The following is a 21,452-nucleotide window of genomic DNA, read 5'->3' as shown; positions in this document are numbered from 1 at the left end:
CTGACTTCAGTTAGACGTTCTGGGGAGTTGTGGCCAGGTCATGCACTAGATGTGCAGAACCACAAAGCCGTCCAGGCGGGGTGGCAGCAGCCAGGAGCGTCTCCGCGGGTGCGCTACGGCCAGGGCCGCCCTGCCGCCCCGCGCGCCCGGCTCGCTGGCTGCAGCCGGCTGCTCACGGTGGGAACAGCACCTGCTCCACCCACGGTACGCGGCTTCTGTGAGCTTCAGATGAGCAGTTGTGAAATGCCCTTTAGTTATAAAGTATGGCACACGGTTAGGAGGGTGTCGTGTGTGAGTGCTGTTGCCTGCAGCCAGCATCTCTTTCTGGTGTCACCTGTGCCCTGTCGATTCTCACTGTGGCAACGTAGCCGTCGCTGTGCTGTCAGCGTCAGCACCCGAGCAGGTGGCTCACTGGCCTCCTGACTGTGGGGAAGAGACTGCTCCGGGAGGGAGGGCTGTGCATTCTCCGCAGCGGCCACGGGAGGATCTCCCAGCCTCCCGAGGCTGTCAGCGAGAGCCCGCGCCGCACAGAAGTCAGCCCAGGAGTCAGACAGGGGTTCGGAACGTGTTTTCCTGGTTTCAGGCCTTTGTGACTGTGAGTGCTGCACTGGGGCCCCGTGGTGGTCGAGTGAGAATCGTGGCCACCTTACTGCCTCAGCTTGTGCGGGAGGGAGGGCCTGGGAGGGTCACCCTCTTCCCAGGTGGAGGCTCTTCTGCCTGGAGATGGGTCCAGCACTGGGTGAGCAGACTGCTGCAGAAAGCACTGTGAGGCCAGCGGGGAAGGATGGGAGGCAGCTCAGGGGGGCAGGCTGTCTGCAGGAGGGGCAGGAAGGCCCGGGGCTGGCCCAGGAGGTGGCGGGGTGAGGCAGGCGTGTGCTGTGCTTATGTGCTTATGGGGGGGAGCATCTGGGACAAGAGGCAAAAACAGGTTTGGTTTCCTGCCTCTGTGACATTTGAGGGTGGGGAAGCCCTGGCAGGGCTTATTAGCAACCAGAATGCCACTTCCTTCAGCTCATGATTGATTTTTTCCCCTTAGTATAAGATCGAGGCTTTGGCTACTAGGTAAAGAGTCAAAGGAAGAACTCTAAGAGTCTCCTGCTGGTATGAAATCCTTTGAGCGTGGATCACCTCATGGTTCTCTCCCTTTTCCTCTCCTACCCCCTTCCCTCATCAGTATTTGCGTGCGTACTGTGTGCCAGACGTTATGCTGGGATAAGAGATGCAGCAGTAAACAGAGTGACTGTGTTCCATTCTTAGGTGGTGTTTGCAGTCTCTGGGTGAATGCAGACATTAAACAAATAATGCACAAATAATTATCCAAGTGTAACCACATGAAGTGCAAGGAAGAGACAGAGTACCATGAGAGTATCTAAAAAATGTGTATCTAATGTGGTAAAGGAAGAAAGCTTCCCTGAGCAATCTGAAGAATGAGTAGGAGTTCATCACACCAAGGCAGAGGAAAGGAAGAGGGATGGTGGGGAAAGTGCTGCTGCAAGAACCCTTGTGTGTGCAGGCCCTGGTGGGAAGAAGGCTGGCACCTCTGATGAAGCAAAATAAAGCCAGTGTATTAATTAAGGTAAGTTAAGCTGTAAATGTCAGAAAACCCCATATAATATTGGCTTGATAATAAGAGAAAAGTGATATGTGTTTCATATTAAAAAAAAAAAAAAAAGCAGTCCAGAGCTGATCCGACAGCTCCATGTTCATCGACGACCCAGGCAACTTCTGTCTTACTGCTGTGCCTGACTCAGCATGTCGCTTCCCTCTTGGCCCAAGATGGCTGCTTTAGCTCTGTCCATCACATCTGTATTCCAGCCAGCAGGAAGGAGGAAAGGGCAGAACACAACTCTTTCTCTTCTTAAAAAACTTCTTAGAAATTGTGTATATCACCTCTGGTTATATCTTACTAACCAGAATTTGGTCACATGACCATACCTAACTGTAAGCATTACCTAGGACTTCCAGTACAGTGTTGAAAAGGAGTGGTGAGAGGGGACATCCTTGCTTTGCTCTTGATCTTAGTGAGGAAGCTTTTAGTTTTTCACCATTAAGTATGACATAAGCTGCAGGTTTTTTGTACACGTTCTTCATCCAGTTAAGGAAGTTACCATCTATTCCTAACTTGCTGAGAGTTTTTATTTATCATTAATGGCTGTTAGATTTTGTAAAGTGCTTTTTCTGCTTCTATTGATATGATCATATGATTTTTCTTATTTTTTTTTAATCAGCGGGTGAGGTGGATGATATTAATTGATTTTTGACTGTTGCATACCTGGGATAAATCCCACTTGGTTGTGGTGTAGAGTTCTTTGTTGGATTCAATTTGCTACTATTCTGTCGAGGGTTTTTGCATCTATGGTCATGAGAGATACTGGTCTGTAGTTCTCTTTTCTTACAGTGCCTTTGTCTGGCTTTGGTATTAAGGGTAATAAGTTAGGATGAGTTAGGAAGTATTCCCTTGGCTTCTGTCTTCTAAAAGAGATTATAGAGAGTTGGTATAGTTTCTTCCTTATATGTTTGTTAGAATTCACCAGTGAACCCACCTGGGCCCAGTATTTTTTAAGTGAAAAATTTCACCATATAGAGATGGTAGTCCTGGAGGTAGGTCTGAGTCTGAGGCCTTGGGTGACTGGGGCGACCTTAGACGAGTTACTTAAGACCACTGAACTTACTTTCCTGTTCTTTAAAATGGGGATAGTACCACCTCCGTATGGTAGTGTTGGAAGGATGCACTGCACTGAGCACTTAATGGAAGCTATTTGCTTACTTACTAGACCAGATTGTGTGTTGACCTGTTGAAGGCACCGTTTCTTATATACCCTTGAGGGATGGGGTGAATAATTCCTGATTTCCTTCTTTTCTTTTCTCTTCTTTTTTCCTTCTTTCTCTCTCTCTCTCTCTTTCTTCCCCTCCCTCCCTCCCTTCCTTCCTTGCTTCTTTCGTTCCCTCTTTCCTTTTTGGTCTTTTTGGCTTAAGGATATGTTAATCATGTGTTGTAACTTTTTTCTTTGTTAAACTTGGAGGAAAAATAATTCATTAAGAAACCTCAAAAGCCAACACACTCTAGTGTTTCTGAAGGTCAGGGACACTGAGCGTGTTTAGACACTGACCCCGGGGGGTCTCTGTGCACTGCTTCCTTTCTTTGGCCTTGGACTGGCTTATATGACTCATGGCTGGAGCTGCAGCCCATGAAGAGGAGGTCTGCCTATCTTGGACGCTGGTAGGACAGAGAACAGAGACTTTCTTAAGGCAAGGATTACTTGTCCTCAGAGCCGGGGGCATCCTCTCTTATTCCCTCCTCTTTGGGTAAGAGTTTGTCCTCTGATTTGTTGTCTGTGGGTTTTTGCTCTTGCCCAGTGTAGAGATGAGCAGTGTACTGACTTGAGGGAGACCCTGATGGGTGATGGTGGCATGTGGGTGATGGGTGATGGTGCATGGAATGAGCAGGGCAAGTCGAGCAGATTGCAAGCCTTTTGCAGTGTGTTTTGGGTGGAACTCTAGTTGGAGCTTTGCACACATATACAAAAATGGAACTGAAAAGTATTTTCATTTGTGCTGAATTTGTGACAATGGAAAATTCATGTCAGGAGGCTGTGAAACCAATCCAGAAGGGTTTTCCAGTGTGGGTAGCAGTAGCCGCCATGAGTCCCCAGGGTTGAGCAGGAGACTTTTTCTGGAGCGCTGAGGCGTGAAACATACCAGACATCCCACCGCGGCTGGTGAGGGCCTGGGGCACCTGCTCATACTGTTTGCCCTGCTCGGGGACTTCAAGGAATTGACGTCCAGTACCTCCTGACTTCGCTGCCATGACATCTTCCTTCACCACCTCTCTTTCTCAGAAAGCAGCTGGGCACAGGAGAGCAGTCCAGAGGGAGGCAGTGATTATTTGAGAAGGTACATACTTCATTTCAGACCTGATAACTCTTATCAGCCTAGATAATTTCTGTGAGTTCTGAAATAGACTTGGCACGCCAGGCAGGGTGTCTGCTTACAGTATAGCCGTGGAGATGCAGGATTGCTCATTTTTGAACTGTGTTTGCATTTTAGACCGGGCTGTTATCCTGGAGAGTATTTTTATTATGTTGAAGTCGGAAAGAACTCATTGGAGTACTTTCAGGCCTTTTATCAAGTTCCCTTTGAAAGGCTGTGGTCGAGGATGCTGTGTGTTCGAGTCCCTGTCTCCACAGCTATGATATGGGGACCACATCGAGCTGACAGAGGGTATGAGCTTCAAGTGTCACGGGTTCCTTCTTGCTCCTTGGTGTTCCTCTCTGCCAGCTCAGCTAACGTCCCCCACACCACTGTAGCAATTTGTTTCCCATTTAGTTCCTCACAGCCAAATCTAAGTCCCCAGAAGGGGCGCAATCTTTTTTAAGCACAATGATTCATTTAATAAATGTTTTTTGAGCACTTCCTACACGCGAGGCACTGTGATGGGTGCTGAGGATACAAATATAGTAACCCACAGATGTCAGGAGGTCACCCTGGGTTGGCAAAGACAGACGTACACACTCTGGTTATAGTGCAGAGAATGAAACAGCGGACATGGGCAGAGAGATTATGGGAGCACAGAGGAAGCGTACCTTCCTTAACTTGGGATGTGAGTTGTGGGGTTGGAGATAGAATGGAAGAGGAATGTGGATAAAGGAAAAAGCTTGAATATAGACATGGAGCTGAGAAGCATCCTAGTGTGTCTGGAGACCTTTATGCCACTTGGGGTTGCCAGAGAGGGGAAGGGTAAGGCTGGAGAGATAGGAAGGGGCCAGATCACGAGAGGCCTTGTGTGCAGGGGAAGGAAGGAGCTCAGGCTTTATTCACAGGCCAGTAGCTCTCAAGGGACAGGACAAGCCTGCAGAGATGGGAGGAGAGATCTTTGCCTTTGGATCGCCCATTCAGTGGAGGACCACCCTGGCCTAGGTGGACCGTGCTTGTATGGAAGCTGGCTTTGACCTCTAGAGACCAGAGGCTCCTTTTAGGAAGATCAGCAGTTGTCTAGGGACAAAGCCAGTGAAGGCTACAGGAAGTAGAGGTGGGGAGGAGTGGATGGATTTTGGCTTGAAGTTCTGATTGATCAGAGGGAGAACGAGGAAGCAGGAGCCACGTGAGACCAGGGGTCTACTTCTTCCATCTGAGGCTCTGCACACATCCTGCCTCTCTTGGGAGGATCTTTCTGACCTCTCCCAAACTTTGCTGTACAACTCTGGCCCCAGTTGCCTCTGCTCATCCCATCTTGCTTTTGTATGTTCTTAAGTTTGTTTTGCTTTCCCTAAGCAGGGGAAGCACTTAAAAAGTAGGATCTGCATCTTATACTTTTTTTGGTGCAACTTTAGGGGTTTAATATTATTTATGCATAATATTATTGGGGCTTTACACAGTTTATTCCATTTATCTCTGGTTTTCTTCTAAGAAGGGAAGGAAGAATTGAACACAGATGTGAAATGGGAGGCTTCCTCCATCCAGAGGAATGCATTTGTGACTGTGTATCTAAAAGGGAATTTAAATGATCAGATACACATCAAAATCATCCAAAAGGAATTTAAGAGGTTGGGGTTTTAGAAGAATAGACTAGCGTTTTTGCCGTTTAGTTTCGGAAGCAACTTACCTGGAAAGGCAGCTCTGGCGGGCCGGCAGTGGCTGCATCATGCGGAACAATTAGTTTAGTGGTAGCCCTGTTAACTGCTGCTCCTGAGGGGTGTGTTTGTGATTCCCTCTGCAGGTCCAGAGCCCAGGGCCCACTGTGAGCTGTCGCCCGTCAACGCCTCCCACCCGGTCCAGGCCTTGATGGAGAGCTTCACGGCCTTGTCGGGGTGCGCCAGCAGGGGCACGGTCGGGCTGCCGCAGGAGGTGCACGTCCTGAACCTCCGGGCCGCCGACCCGGGGCCCGGCCCGCCGCAGAGAGAGGTAAGCACAGCTGCCAGCTTCCTGCCCACTGCCCCTCTGAATTTGTGAAGACGCTTTTCTGGATAAGGAGTCCTTTTCTTTCTGGGTTTAACGAGGATGCTCACGTATGAACATAAGTGGGGAGGAGGGCATGACTGTACACTCGAGAGAGACGGATTCCAGATAAGCCAGAGGGATTGCGGTTTGGACTCGGCAACTCTCGGACCCCTGTCCAGAGAGGCTTCTCAGCTCTCCAATTTTCCTGGGCCTCCATAGCGGAAAGAATGTTCTTAAGAATTTCATCTTTTACCATGGCTGTGAAAAAACAAAATAAAGTGTCTTTTCTCTGTTACTGTAAAATGCCTTTCCCGTCTCCTCCTGTCCCTGTCTTTCTTCTTTCTTCGCTTTGTCTTGTGAATGTATTGCTCCTGCAGGATGAGTCCGGGGAGATGGAAACACTCTGCAGTCAGGGTGGCAGCACCTTGTGCCTGCAGGAAAGCCCTGCGGGTGCGCAGCTCCTTACGCCACCCAGGCAGCTTCTCAGAGACGGTGGTCTTGGTGGTGGTGGTGGTGGTGGTGACCGCAGCGCACAGTGACTCAGCGTCTACTCTGTCCTCAGACTGTGAAGTGCTCACACTCTTTCTCCATGAGGTCCTATTATTATCCTTATTTTACAGGTGACAGGTTAAAAGATAACTCACTTGCCCAAGGTCATTGCCTTAAGAGAGAAACGGCTTCCTCTTTCTTGTGGCTCAGCAATGACCTGGGTTGGGGGGTGTGGCCATCCTGCTGCTTTTAAGATAACGCAGTTGGTTTTCTTTCTGTTTCTAAGCTTCTGTGTCAGAAGTGTTACCCCTCAGGTATTCTCTCTCCAGGGAGCGAGGACCCGCAGTAAACCCTGGTCACCGCGAAGTGCAGAAGCTCTGGTGCAGAACGGGGTTTACCTGTGGCCTCTCCTCTGGTCAATAAAGTTAATTTCCAGAGCCATGTGTTTCTGTGCCCCAACCCTCTTCATTCTGGGGGAGCAGCAGTAGGAGAGGCAAGGTGTCCAGAAGGAAAAACAAACCGATTTTCATCTTGTGAAAGTGTGCAGAGTTGGCTCATTTCAGAGACAAATCATCTAACCGCTCCAGCCCCACTGGAAATTGTTGCTAACGCTCTTGGTTGCTCGCCATTGTGCTGCAGCCCCTGTTTCAGGTCAGAGTTCTCTGTCCCAGCGATGCGTCTTTAATTCCTAACTTACGGGGAAGGACTTGTGGTGGGAGGGGAGGAGGGGAGGGGTGCGGTCCTGGGGAGCCATGCTGACAGAACAGTGATCGGCATCCGGTCCGCGTGCGCGCTCGCTCGGAGGCGCCGAGAAGGAAAGCGCGACGAGCTGTTACAGAGGCGGCAGGAGCTGCATGTTACGTCGTGCGGTGCCGCTGCTGGTTCTGAAAGCAGATTCCCACCAGACTGTTGAGGCACAAGGAAGACGCCCTCCCACCCCCGCATTCGCCGGTCAGGCGGGCGGGACGGGCGCTGCCCAGGACGCGTGGAGTCCGCTGGCGTGGAGCGCAGCGTGCTCGGTGAGGGAGTGAAGAAGGCGGGCCTGGGGTGGGGCTGTCTCTAAAACCTGAACGTTGTTTTCCTTCCTTCAGTATTTGCATAGCATGTATGTATGAGCTGGGGTTAGAGATTTGAAGGTATTTCTGAGACTGGGCAGCGGAGGGAACTGCCCTCTTGCCTTCTTTGGGGGACTTCGAGGGATCAGACGGCTCTGGCCCAGTCCTGCAGGAGGACGGGGTGCCGGGGCCTGTGTTCTTCGGGAGTCCCCTCGGGCGCCGAGCTCCTGCCGCTCCGCAGGCTCGGGGTGTCTCATGCGCGCAGTGAGTGTCGGGGATGCTGTCAGAGGAGGGGGCCCCGTCAGAGAGAGTGGAGGAGAGCTTGTTTTATGGATGGTAAGATGGGTGGAGAAATGGCCAGCACCTCTCACCTTCTTCACAGACGACTGTGGACACACATTAATGTAGCCATGCAGACAGCTTTGAGAAGTCACTCGGACCACATGACCCAGCAATTCCACTCCTAAGTGGATACCCGAGAGAAAGGGAAACAGGTCCACACAAATGGCAGCATTATTCATAACAGCTAATACGTGGGAACGGCTTCAGGGCCACCCCCTGATGAACGGGTGAGTGAAATGTGGTACGTGTGTCCGTACGGCGGGCTGTGACTCAGCACTAAAAAGGAATGAAACAGTGATACGCGCCCGACGTGGATGGACCTTGAGAACGTTCTGCTGAGCGGACGAAGACAGACACAAAGCACACGTACTGTGAGACTCCATTTATATGAACTGTCCGGAGTAGATACATGTACAGAGACAGAAAGTTACCTGCTGGTTGTCTGGGGCTGAGGAGCAGAAGGGAGAAATGGGGGCCGACTGCTCATGAGTGGTTTCTTCTGGGGGAACAGAAATGTTCTAAAGTTAAATTGTGGTGACGGTTCCATGATCAAGTATGAATATACTAAGTACCGTTAATATGTGTCAATAAATGTGAATATATTAAAAATCATTGAATTCTACTTCAAAGGGATGAATTTTATGGTGTGTGAGTTCGATCTCAGCGAAGTTGTTGAAGAACAACAATTCAACCTGCCAATATTAAATTACCCGTAAAATTTACCTTAACAGCATCCACGTTTTTTTTAACTAAGATTATTTCCTCCTCCAACTCAGACTCTCCCAACTCTTTCTGCTATTCCAAATGGATACCTTGATTTTTAGGAATATGCTATTATATAAAAACCACAGCCAGTCTGTTCTGAGGGTAATTGTGGGAGGACGAGAGGCAGCTTTGGGCATGTCTCTACCAATCATTAAGGGCAAATATTTTTCAAGATGAAATGATAAATGTTGTTGCTTATAAATTAGAAAGGAATGCCCTGCTGGCTCCAAGCCCCGATTCCTCTGACCCCGGTGACCCAGCAGTGGTTTTCACCTTGTTCTCCTTAAAGGTGAGGGAGTTACTAAGTCAGTTGTCCCCCCTCCCCGCTTGTTACTGGTGCAGGATCAGCACTCAGATCTATTGTGAGTCATCCCTTCTGTGACGTTTGACCAAACTGCCACCTCCCAGGTGCCTTCAGGTTCCCCAGCAGAGGAGAGGCCGCGGCTTCTCCTGTGTGGAGGAGGTGGCAGACGACCCCTGGAAGTGGTCACCGCAGCGGGTCGACAGGTGCACTTGTGTTGGATAAACGGCCCTGTAGGCCAGCAGGGAGCGTACATCAAGAACACACTTGGCGCAACAGCGTGTGTGGAGCCTCTGCCGCAGGGCGTGGTTGGCCCTCCGCGTCCCCGCTGTGTTCTCATCACAGACCTCTGGTTGTGTTTTTCATCTGAGACCATACCTCTCATTTGTAATCAATGGTTTTGGAAATAACAGTCCTGGAAGTGAACAGGAAACTGGGAAAAGACTCCGGCAACAGGGGAGGTCAGAAGAGGGCAGAGGCCCTGAGAGATCCGCTTTGTCTTTTAGAGTAAGTGAGGCGGTGTCGTCGTCTTCATCCTATAGAACCCAGCTCCCTGAGCCCTTTACCTTGGAGTGAGCTGTCCCGCACCCCCCCATACCCCCCCCCCCGAGTCCCTCTGGGTGTTTCCTGGCTCCTGAGAGGGGCTGTAGCACCACCAGAGCCGAGCTCGCAGCAACATGTTTTCATTAGTTGCTGGAATGGCAGCAATTCCATTTCCTCTCGGCTGATTTTTACTGGGACCTGCTCTGTTTTGTGGCAGTGCTTTTCTATTTCTGGTCTGTCTAACTGCTTGCTTATCATGAAGAGCCCTTAGCTAGCTGTACATATGTGTATAGAAGATACAGGTGTTTAAAATTATGTGTTTGTTTTGACAGTTAATGGGCGTGCCAGTGACTGGCCCTAGGGGTGGAGCGAGGCTCTGGGAGGACCCGTCGTCACGGGAGAGGGGCCAGGTTTAACAACTTCATCCTCACCCATCCGAGAGCTCAGAACACTCCATTCTTTTATGTTTTTACTTATTCTCTGCTTCATTCCAAAAAAGGATTTGGGATGGGCTTACAACAATAGACAGACCAACAGTGTAAGCAGAAATGTGAAATGAGGACAGAAGGGAAGTGTAGTTTGTCAGAGAAGTGTAGTTTAGTTGGCCACATGGGCTAATGTGGTTGGTATGAGTTTGAAGTTCGCCTCCAAGCGTCTTGGCAGGCAGAGCTCAATGGGATGTGTGGTTAATCACACATGTGGTTCTGACTCACTTCTACCTTGTACCTTCTCTGAGGACTGTGGCGTGAAGCTGTCCCTTTCCTGGTTCTTTCTGAGGGCAGGAAAGACCACAGTTGGGAGGACAAGGGAAGTAAACACATAAGAAATGCTAACTGTTCCCCTTGCCTCTCAACAGCTCCCTTGTGCCCCAGGTAACAGTGACAACAGTGATGGTGGTGAAGTGTCTGCTGTGGGCCAGCCACCTGCCCGGCACGTGTGTGGTCTCTGGCCATCCTCGCTGTCATCCTGAAAGGGAGGGAGGCTCAGAGAGGTTATGCAGCAGACCTGGGGCGTGGAGCCCACCTCTGAACCCCGTCTGCTGGTCTCTACCGTCCAAGCTTTTCCCACACTTCAGTCCTCTTGCCTTGCACCTTTAGCTCTGACCTTGCTTCTGGCCATGACACCTGCCAACCTGCCTCACTCACCTGTTCGGTGAGCCAGCGGATCTCCCACCCAAGGTCTGGGTTCCCCGCATAGGCTTGTGATGGTTCTTTCCGATGCAGAGTTCCTTTTCATTCCCTTCCTTGTGGCTTCGGGGCAGTATTAAGGATGGTTTTGGGTGTGGCACTGTCTCTTTTTTTTTCCCTTTCTGGCATCATGTGTCAGTAATTATAAAATGCAGGGCTGAGCTCAGAAACCCTTGTACTCTGTGTGGCTGTTAATCCTATGCTGAATGCCACCACCCATCTATTTTTCACAGTTGATCATTTCCCTTCCCTCCCACCCCCACCCTTTCCCCTCCCCCCCGGCCCCCCGACCAAGCTCTCATCTGCCTTCACAAAAGTGACTCACCTGTCTTCTGCCCGGAATCCACGACTTGTAACCAGACGTGCTTGAACCGTGTGATGAGGGAGAACAGGAACATGAAGGGGACGCTTCCTGCTCTGAATGAAACGCAGGCGCTTCAGTGTGTGGACTTTGCCGTCTGATTGCCGTCTGTTTTGCTTCCTTTGAGGAATCTGGCAGTTCAGGGATTAAACCTTCTGGAGATTCCCCACTACCTGCCGCCTCACCTGTCTGTGTGTAGTCTTTCCTCTGTTTCCACTGTATGAGTAGGTGGGCAGCTGCTTTCTTTTTCCCCCTCAGTTACTACGTCTAGAAGGAAGAGTGCGAGGGTGGGGGGCGGGGGGTGTGTCTCTTCCCTTCACCCATCACCGCTGGAAGAGCTGATACAGAATTTCAAGACTGGCATTTTGGAGAGTGCACACCCAAGAGCAAAATTATCGGAAGAATACTGGCACACTTCCTTCTCTAGTCTGGGGCATTCGCCCCTCTGCTGCTGCTCCTGAACGATTCCCCAGTGCTGGGCCTGTGTACGTGGTGGAAAAAACCCCAAACCAACTCCAGGCTGTTTACGCCCCAGAGATCTTGTATGTAGTGAGGGCTAGGCGAGCGTCAGGGGAAACCCCTCACACACAGACGCCCTGTGCGGGTGACGTGCCTTCCCTGAACAAGCACCTTCCACGTGGAAACACTGCCTGGTGTTTGTTTAAATGGGAGTTGTTTTGGAAATCACCCCAGCCTGGCAGGTGAGGCTGCCTCTGAACGGGCCATTTTGTCACAGACTTACAGCAGATAATCAGTGATGACAAGGGTCACTTTACTCAAAAGGCATTCATCTCCCGTCTTTATCCTTCCTCCTTCTGCCTCTCTCGCCCTCTCCTTGTGCCCCGTCTCCCTTCCTCCTCTTCTCTCTCCGTTTCCCTCTCTCCCCACCTCCCCGCTTCACCCATTCATTTGAGTGTTGCTGTGGAAATCATTTCATTAGCGTGAAAGGCAACTGAATCTGACCCTCGAGGAGGGCTGGAGGCCCTAAATGAAGTCGACAGTCACATCATTAAAGCAAGTTACCCCTTGGCTTGAAGATACTCAGTGTATTTAAATGATGACAGTCCGCTGGGCCGCGTGAAGGTGCCAGGCCCGGACTGGACAGAGAGCCGGGGTGGGGCCAGCAGCACAGTGCAGGCCGGGCGGAGCTGGCCACACTGGTCGCCGGTGGTTGCTAGCTCCCTGGGGTGACATGTTCGGTCTGAAACTACAGCTGACGCTCAAGGAAGAGCCCTCCAAACACCCAGCCTTGGAATTTTAGAAAAAGTGAAAGCGGAAATCAGTGACAGTAGTAAACACCAGGGTTTAGCATACAAATTAGGACATGAGAAGCGGCAAAGAAGTTACAACGTTCCTACCGACACACTGCCAGGGCGCGTGGCTTAAGCCCTGCCGTCTGCCACAGTAATGTCCGGGCGCTGTGACGCTGCCCGAGGGGAGCACGGCCGCTGCCCCACAGAGGGCTTAGCCCGGTCGGACTCTGCATTTTAGCACGAGGTCATGCTGGGTGACGTCCTCTGCTGGCCGAGAGCTGACAGCTTGAGCAAGCCGCTTTGTCACTGTGTCTTCAGTGTGGAGAGGAAGGCTGCCTTGACTCCTAAAGTTTGTCCAAAAGCAGCGTTTTCCAACCTGTTTGTCTTTATGGAGGTTAGGGTTACAACCAACAGCATGCTATTGTTGCCATGGTGACTTCTCTTGACTTTTTAAAAAAGTGCATGATTTTGCAAAAATCTTGTTAGCATAAAACGTTTCTGTGGGAGCGCCTGCCCTGCACGTTTGAAAGTGCGACTTTCTTGCTCTCTGAACTTGTGGGAGAGTGTTTAGAAAAGCAGGAGGCCACAGCAAGGAGCAGGTCCGCAGACCTGAGACCCAGGTGTGCCGAGGGCCAGCGCCTGTCTGTGTGTGCTGCAGAGCGTCCAGACACCCGTCTTGCATTTTCTCGTTTCCACGGTTTGTCTTGACATTTTGTGTGAGAATGTCAATTTACTTGCTAATACCTCTGATTTAAATACTCCAATTCTGCAGAAAGTGTTTATTGTATTACTCAAGCATTACCCCCACCCCATGTTCTCTAAATATTTCTGTGGAAATTGGACACATGTTTAATTATTTTACTTTCTCGCACAGTGAGGAGGCCACTTATGAACTCGGCCCTGCTGATCGCCTCGCCGCACCAGCTTGCTTCTCTTCTCCTTGCCTGTCCACTCCTCGAACGAGCGAGTCTGTGCGTCCTGCCTCCCTCTTTCCTCTCGGCAGCCTGACTTCTGCTCTCCTGAACTTGTCTCTGAGGAGCCCCTGGAGTTGCCCTGTTGACCAACTTACGGGACGCTGGGACCCGAAAGGTTCCCTGAGACAACCTGGTCCTGACCACCTGGCAGGGCCGGGGAGTGAGGCAGCGCTGGCCTGGTGCCCAGGGAGCCCCCCTGCCGCAGAGCCTTCCTGGCACCGCGCCTTTCCGCACCCTTACCTGTCCGCAGCTTTTCCCCCGTGCCTGCCTTTCTGGCCTCTCTCTGTGGGTGTCAGGACGTGGCTTGGCCGGGTCCTCTTGCTCCTTTCCCCGCGGCCCTCTCCTCCCCCTCGGGGAGCCTCGCGTGAAGCGTAGTCCTTGGGCCTCGATTTCCCCGCTGCTCTTCCCGAGGTGGCTCGTCTGATCTTAGGATTTGGATGGTTGTGTCGATGCCAACAACTCCCAAAGCTCTGTCCAGGCTTCTCGGGGGAAGCTCTGGCAGGGTCTCCCAAGGGCCCCTGGGCCCTGCCTTGGGCTCCCAGGCACCTGAGCGGTGCGGTAGGGGAGCGGCTGCCGGCTGGGGTCTCCCCGCTGTTCTCAGCCGCGTCACTTCCCAAGCATGTGCCTCTGGGTGAGCTGCCCGGTTCTCTGAGCCCCAGTTTCCTCGTCGGGACAGTGGGGGGAGATAGCAGTTCTTTAGCGGGTCCCCTGAGGATCGAGAGAGGGCTCTGTGGCCCTTAGGGCTGGCATGTGTGCCTGGCACCCAGAAAACAACCAGCTGTGCGCTCGTTGCATGATCTCTAAAGCCAACTGTGAGAGCCTTCCTAAGCGTCTTCCCCTCCCCCATGCCGGTTTATCAGGCCAGCTTCCCTGTCCCATCGGTGGCATCACCGCCATCTGTCTTGGGACTCCTGAGCCGTCATGGATTTACCCGTTCCCTCAGACTGCGCTGGGTCAGTCACTGAGTTTCACTGACGTTCTCTGGAACTTGCCGAGTTTCCATGCGCCTCTCCACTCAGCCTGCAGCCCCTTAGCCAGTCTCCTGGGACTGGTGCCTGCAGCATGGACCCCGGCTCTTTGAGTCCAGCTTGTGCACCTCTTCATAAAACTTATTTTCCCTAAATAATGCTCCTCTAATTGGTTCATTTGTCCATTCATGTCAGACTTATTCAGTGAGTTACTCATTGAGACCCCACCGCGTACGAGGTGGACACTCTGCTGGATTCCTTCTCAGCCTTATGTCTTCAGCATTTATTGGCGGTTGAGGGACAATAAATTTAATGCAGTGTTGACACATAATATGACCATTATTTGTTATAAAATTCACAGAAGTTTGCAGGAGCCCAGCAGAGGGAGTGGTGATTCCCTCTGTAGGCGAGGGAAGGATTCCCAGAAGGGAGCACTGGATGAAGGGCTTGGAAGTCAAGCAGAAGCTGCTGAGCAGGAGAGGAGGGAGGCCTCAGCACACCCGGGGTCGGGGGGGCACCGCGTGTGCAGGAAGGTCCGTCCCGGTGCTGGCGTGGCCGGTGTGCGGTCAGGGAGCGGCAGACGGTGGCCTTCGGGCCAAATCCTGCTGTTGCCTGTTTCTTTGTTTGCGTATGATTTACATACCGTAGAGTTCACCTGTTTAAAGCATACACGTCGATGGTTTTCAGTACGTTTATAGAGATGTGCAGCTGTCACCACAATGTAATTTTAGAACGTTTGATTTTAAATTGTATTGTAATTTTAGAGCATCTTTAGCGCCTCAGAAGGAGACTTTGTGTCCACTTGCAGGCACTCCGCATTCCCCAGGCTCCCACCCCTGCCCCAGGCAACCACTACTCTGCTTTTCTCTATAGAGTTGAATATTCCGGACATCTTTAATCAATGGCCTCATACAGCCTGTGTGCCTCTATGACGGGCTTGTTTCACTTAGCGTAATGCAGGTGAGGTTCCTCCGTGCAGTGGCGCGTACTTGTTACTTCATTCCTTTTCATTCCTGAATAGTATTCCAGTGCATGGCTGCACCACATTCCATTCATCAATCTGATGGCTGTTTTTGTAAATAAAGGGTTTTTCTGGAGGGGGTAAGTAAGTTTTATTGGCACCTAGCCTTGCCCATTTGTTTACATGTTGTGTGTGGCCGCTCCCTCCCTACAGTGGAAGATTGAGAAGGGTAACTGAGACTAACAAAGACCCAAATATTTAGTCTGGCCATTTGCAGACAGATAAAGCTTGCCGAGCCCCGGAACGGAGGATGGGGGCAGTGACGGGGACAGCGGCGGGGTGGGCTGGGGCCCGGAGGCAGAGGATGAGGCGGGAAGGGCCGCGCCAGCAGGGATCTGGACCTAGTGCTCAGGACCAGCGTGTGTGGCATGAGAAGCTCCTGCATCCGAAAGCCTTGGAGGCGCTGAAGTGCAGGTTCCTGAGCCTCAGCCGGACCCTTCAGCTGGATCCGTCGCCCCACAGCTTTTTCTCGATTCCACCTGAACTTCCTTCTTAACTCTCTCGATCCCGGCCACGTCTGAAGCCCCCGTGTAGGTCTTCACTCTCCTGCAAGCCCTTTCCTGACTCCTTCACCCACCATCTCCTCCTTCTCTAAGTGTTGCTCTGAACGCCCTCTCCCCCACCACAGTCTGCGCTCCCCCCCACCGAGTATGGGGCTGTGTGATTTCTTGTAATTTTTGCTGCTGAATCGTGCGTGTTACTCTTGCACACTTGGCTGGTGAGTGGACTTCTTGGGGGCAGGGACCGAGCTGGACGCTCGTGCGCTGACACTGGGTGTTTGCGTGGTGCTGAGGGTGTGACTTACAGCAGCGCTGTGGGGCTCCTCAGGCGACTCCCCTTTCCTTGATTCCTTACATCAGTGGACTTGGTGTTTGTCCCCAGGCCCCTCTTCACGGCCACCTCCGTTCTCTATTCCTGCTTTGCCTTGCTTTCCTAATTAGCCTCATGGTTCTGCAGTTTACTGTATCTTCTCCAGATCTCTGTTTCAGTCTTTCCTCAGCCCCTTTCTGAGTTTTTGCTACGGTTTTCTTCACTCTTACGGATTTTCAGCCTATGCTAGTAAACTGGTTAGTCCTTTCCCTCCGCTGGGTGAAAGCTGGAAATGCTTTCTGACTCTGTGCTACTCCCTCGGGCAGCTCATTTGATCTGAGCCAGGTTTGAAGTTGTGCCATCGAGCACGATCTGTCCTCATGATGTAGGGCGGTGATTCTCAGCCAGTTCTTAATACTGCTGGAATTAATTAGCCTTGATTCCTCCAATTGAAGGAGGACATTTTACTCTACCCTGTATCATTAAATGCTTAATAACTTGATTATTTTATTTTATTTTTTTGCACAGTGAGTGCTTAAAATATCCCTGCCTGTATAGTAATTTGTTCCCTGTTTAATGTGGCTTTTCCTTTGTTTACTCTGGACTCAAGTCTTTGTAGCTTGTTTTCTAAGTCAGCTCAAAAGCTGCTGGTCATTGGATCTGGCAGCCTTTTCAAGCTTTACCCACCAGAACCCTACAGGAAGTTGTGTGTCGGCCAGAAGAGTCTGTTTACTTAGAGCATGGTGTCCAGCAGAAGCAATCCATTTATGAGGGTCTGGTCTTAAAGTTACAGGAGTCTGAGTCTGCATTTGGAGGACCTGCTGCTCTGGCTCCCTCACGGCTGTGTGCTCCGTGCCTTCCTTTCTGGGCGGCCAGGGCACCTCTGAGCTGGCTGGTTCACCGAAACAGCCCTTGCCCTGAAGCTCCTTGGCCTCGTCTGAAATGCCAAAATGTCAGCGCCCAGATACTCGATGGCCCTTTTAAACTAAAAGAATGAGATTAATTTTTAAGAAGTGAATTTCTTTTTACACGTTTGTCACTGTTTTCTAGCATTCTGCCGGGATTTCACTCCGAGTGCACTCCTGACTTGGAATGCCAACACGAGGCAGCATGGCTGTGCTTCTGGCTCCTGTGTGCAGTGCTTTGCCCGCAACCATCTGGCGTTATCTGGGTTCTCGTCCCAAACACCCCACAACAGTGCCTTCTATTTTTGGCATTTTCCACTGGCACTACAGCGCCCTTAGACTTGACTCTAGAATTTTTACGTCCCTTGGTGGGAGAGAGGCAGATTGCAGGTATGACCTGGCTTCTCTTGAAGAGAGGCTAGATTAGATGTGGCTGTGTCTGTGAGCCAAGGAGAGCCAGTTACAGGACCCAGGATCACTGTCACAGCCTAATTCATGCCTGGAGCCCAAATAGGACATTGTGCACATTAAAGTTTAATTTCTGTTTGTTGATACAGGTGCACACTCATCTGATTATTTTTGAACTGGCTACAGCAAGTGGCTGATGGGGCTGTGGGTTTCCTGTGCCTGGCGCTGGGCTTGCCACAGGGCAGGCACTCAGACCTATGCACTGATTCACATGGAAGCTGCGTTCGTATCTCAAGAGGTGAGCCTGCCACAAGGCCTCCCTGCCAGGGATGTGAGCGCACGTGCCCGCAGCGAGGGGCAGAGGAGAAAGGACAGAAGGCAGCTGCTGAGGGGACTGAGAAGTGAAAGACAGAGGGAAGTGGGGGGTCACAGCTCTCGTCCCCAGCCCTGTGTTTGCTGGTCCACAGCTGGACTTCCTGTGAGGCGGCAGTCGTGTGCGAGCTCTAGCTCAGAAGAGCTCCTAACGTGCCCTGGCTTTTCTGGAAGTCTCAGGTAACTGGAAAGTTTAGTGAAGTTGGACACAACGCTTCACAATTTCTCTCCTGCTCCTCTCAGCCTCAGGGAGGTCGACACGCAGGCCAGGCTTTCCTTGGGAATCAGTGGTTTCTGAAGATAAAGGAGAAGGCTGAAGTTGAAGGGAGCCCGAGGTGCATCAGAACACGGACATACGCGCTTTGGTGTGAGACACGTGGGCATTTAGGGTCACTGTGCCGCCTTCCAAAATCAAAGGCAGCCGAACAGCTCAATTCCCAGTGAGGCCTGGGCATTTTGCCCCCGTCATCTGCCCCAGAGGACGGCGGGGGCCAGTTTCCCTCCGTCCTGCTCTGAACGCCCCCAGGTCGCGGCCTGGCGCAGCTGCCCGAAGGCTCTGCCTGCACTGAGCCGGGAGGCCGGGGGGGGGGGGGGCCCGCACCGCCAGCTGGGGTCATGCTGTGTGTGTGCGGGGCACGGCTGCCGTTTAGTTTTGCTTCCTGCTTTCGTGCGGGTGGGTTGAGGAGTCCACTCTTTTTTTCCCTTTTAACCGCTGGTTGCTATGATAGTGAGACTCTTAAGTGAAATGGTAATGCTACCACTGTGCACAAGTATTTCTCTGAAAAGATCTTTTTTGCTCAGTTTTGATGCCGTTAATATCTAATTCCCAGTGTTTTAGCTGGAAGCTGTTCAAATTTCCCAAATCATAAAATCCTCTGAAGCCTGCTCCGACTTACTTTTCTTGATTCGGTTCTCCTCCCTTTTGAAAGGTTTTTGAAGGCCTACTGCCAACAGGGAACGGCCTCTGCTTGCTAGAGACCAGGGTGACAGGGACCCTGGCTTGCGGTGAGGTTTCTCCCCCTTTGGGGGCGTTTTTGGAGCAGTGTGCGAGGGGTGTTGCTGGTCCTTTCTGTCGCGTGTCCTCACACGCGTTTCCTAAGCACCCCCCTGGCTTGGTGCTGTTACTGTGTATACGTCCTACATGTGTTTCCTATTTGTTATGACTCATGCTTATGGTGCTCATGAAGATTTATCCTTTATCTTGGCTCTGAGTAATGAGCCCACTTGCACACTTCCAGCAGAGGTGTGGGTTGGGACGGCTGCAGGACAGGCCTCTTGAAGGCAGAGCGCAGGAAGCATGACGTAGTCAGCTAAGGTGCTGCTCACTCCTCCCCCCTGAGGAAACGGCTCTGTTTTCGTGAATTTATTAATTTGTGTTTTCCAAGTTTTCCTTTCCCTTTGCCCCTTTTAGCCATTTTACTGCTTATGAGTGAGACCACCAGAGGGTGGCCAGATGGAACATCTGCTCTCCTCCTTTTCCTGCTGGTAATTGTGTGAAAGGGTTTGGTGGAGGAAGAAATGGAAACAATTAAACTGAAATGATATTTGTATTGCATGTGCAGCAAACACCCAGGGGGTCTTCTTGGGTTCAGATAAACACTCGGACCCAAGAGACTAAGACAGGCCCCCGGTGGCTTCAGTCCACCACAGGGTGTAGTGTGGGACCAGAGCTGGGAGCAGGGTGGCGTGGCCGCCCTCTGGGTGCCTGTGACCGTCCTCTGTGTGCCTGTGACCTGTCTGCACATCAGTTCACGCAGCCATCCAGAGCTTTCCAGCTGGTGGCTCCAATGCCAGGAGGTCTCCGTGGTTTAGAAGCCTCATTCCTTCCAGGAGCTAATAGGCAACTATGCTCTATAGCAATAGTTTCCTCTATAGCAATAGTTTCCATGGTGCCGTGAAGGGCGTGCCTGGTTTACAGGAGTCCTTGCTCTCAGGAAGCCTCCAGATGTCTCCTCCTATAGGTAAGAGAAATCACCTTTTGTTATGGTTGACATATTGTTTTAATTACCAGGGTTATAGAGTTAAGAGAGTTAACAGAAGATCAAAGTCTCATGTGAAAGAGGAGTAAATTTTGCCAACTCTTTGCCCACAGCCGTGGATTTTATTACTTTTTTTATTATATGTATTCCTGACAATGGTAGGCTGAATAATGGCTCCCGAAGATACGCCCCCATCCTAATCCCCAAACCTGTGACTGTTACTATGTGAATGTTCTGTAGACAAAGTCTTTGCAGGTGTGGTTAATGGAAGAACTTGAGGTGAGAAGGTCCTCCTGGAGTGTCTGGGTGTCCTCTGAATGCAATCACATGAGTTCTCATAAAATAGAGATTTAAGATAGACCGAAGATGAGAAGGCAATGTGACCATAGAGACAGAGATCGGAGTGACAGGGCCACAGGTCACGGAATGCCAACAGCTCTGGGCAGCTGGAAGAGGCAAGGAGAGGATTCTCTCCTCGAGACTCTGTTGTCTCTGCTGACATCTTGATTTTGGCTCAGCAATACTGATTTTGGACATCTGGACTTCAGAACTGTAGGAGAATACATGCTGTTTTAAGGCACCAAGTTTTTAGTAGTTACAGCAGCCCCAGGCAAGCTGAGACTTCCTTCTCCCTTAGCTTGGGAGGGTGTCTTGAGTTCCGTGCAGCCTTCCTGTCCCCATTTTGTTCAGTGCCACGTTCTCCCTCTCTGTAAAGGACACTACCCAGTTGCTAAGGCCCCAAACCCTGGCATTATCCATGACTTTCTGTTTTCTCAGATGTCACAGCCTATCCTGTTTATTCTACTATAAAAATATATTCTGAACCCGCCCACCTTTGACTGCACAATCCCCCACCCCCGCCAACCCCTGCACCTCCCCCCGCACCGCATCCCCACCACCGTCTTTGGTCTGAGCCACCGTCACCTTCTTTACCTGAGGCACCGTGGACCCCTAGCCCCTGTTGTTTGAGGACAGAATCTGCAACTAGAGTTCCTGTGTTGGAAGCTTAGTTCCCCTGTTTAGGAACCGACTCTGGTCAAGTTAATTAACTCCTCTGTGCCTCATTTTCTTCACATGGGGACAATATGGCATCTGCTTCGTAGGTTGCTGTGACAGTTAAGTAATTAAAACGCAACAGGTGCTCAGAACAGTGCTGGGAATATAATAAGCCTCAGTGAGCGTTCGCTTCATTATTAGCTAATAAGATCTGTTCTCCGTGTAGCAGCCTGAATGATCCCTCAAAAATCTTAAGTCCAGTCACAGAATTCACCAGCTCAGCTTCCTGCAGTGGCTTCCCGTTACATTTAGAATAAAGTCCCCCAACCCCTCGCAGACCTCTCACTCCCTCTCCCACCACCTCCCCATCTTCTGGATGCTGAACGGTTGGCCCAGATGTCCTTCCAACGTGCCAAGCGCGTTCCCGCCTCCCGCCTTTGCTCGGAGCACTTCTCCTGGTCATTCACAGGGCTTGTTTCCTCCTTCCTTCCAGTCCCTGCCCAGCCATCACCTCTGCAGAGAGGCCTTCACTGACCACCCCATTTATGATAACCAAGCCCCCTTGACTTGCCCCCAACCCTGTTTTGCTTTTTAAAAAATTAATTAGTAAACCACCCGATATTTATATTTAAATGTGTTTATTGTCCGTCCCCTCCGGTACACTATCCATGAGGTGTTTTATTTTGTGCACTGTCCCCAGTAATTAGAACAGACCCAGCACACCTGTAAGCATTCAATAAAAAGATGTGAAATAAATGCTGGAGTGAACAAAGGAATATGTTGATT

The 21,452-nt window shown here is 51.1% G+C and overlaps 1 protein-coding gene across 1 annotated transcript in view; it reads left to right on the top strand.

Moving 5' to 3' along the window:
* Positions 1 to 21,452, top strand: part of TGFBR3 (transforming growth factor beta receptor 3) — a 183,460-nt gene that overhangs the window by 68,141 nt on the left and 93,867 nt on the right. Inside the window, 1 exon segment of the mRNA XM_032487077.1 lies at positions 5,717 to 5,901. Within this exon segment, the coding sequence (XP_032342968.1) occupies positions 5,717 to 5,901 (185 nt within the window).

This window comes from Camelus ferus, chromosome 9, assembly GCF_009834535.1.
Source record: "Camelus ferus isolate YT-003-E chromosome 9, BCGSAC_Cfer_1.0, whole genome shotgun sequence".
NCBI lineage: Eukaryota > Metazoa > Chordata > Mammalia > Artiodactyla > Camelidae > Camelus > Camelus ferus.
Note: the sequence above shows the minus strand (reverse complement) of the source record. Positions and strands in the feature narration are given on the sequence as shown.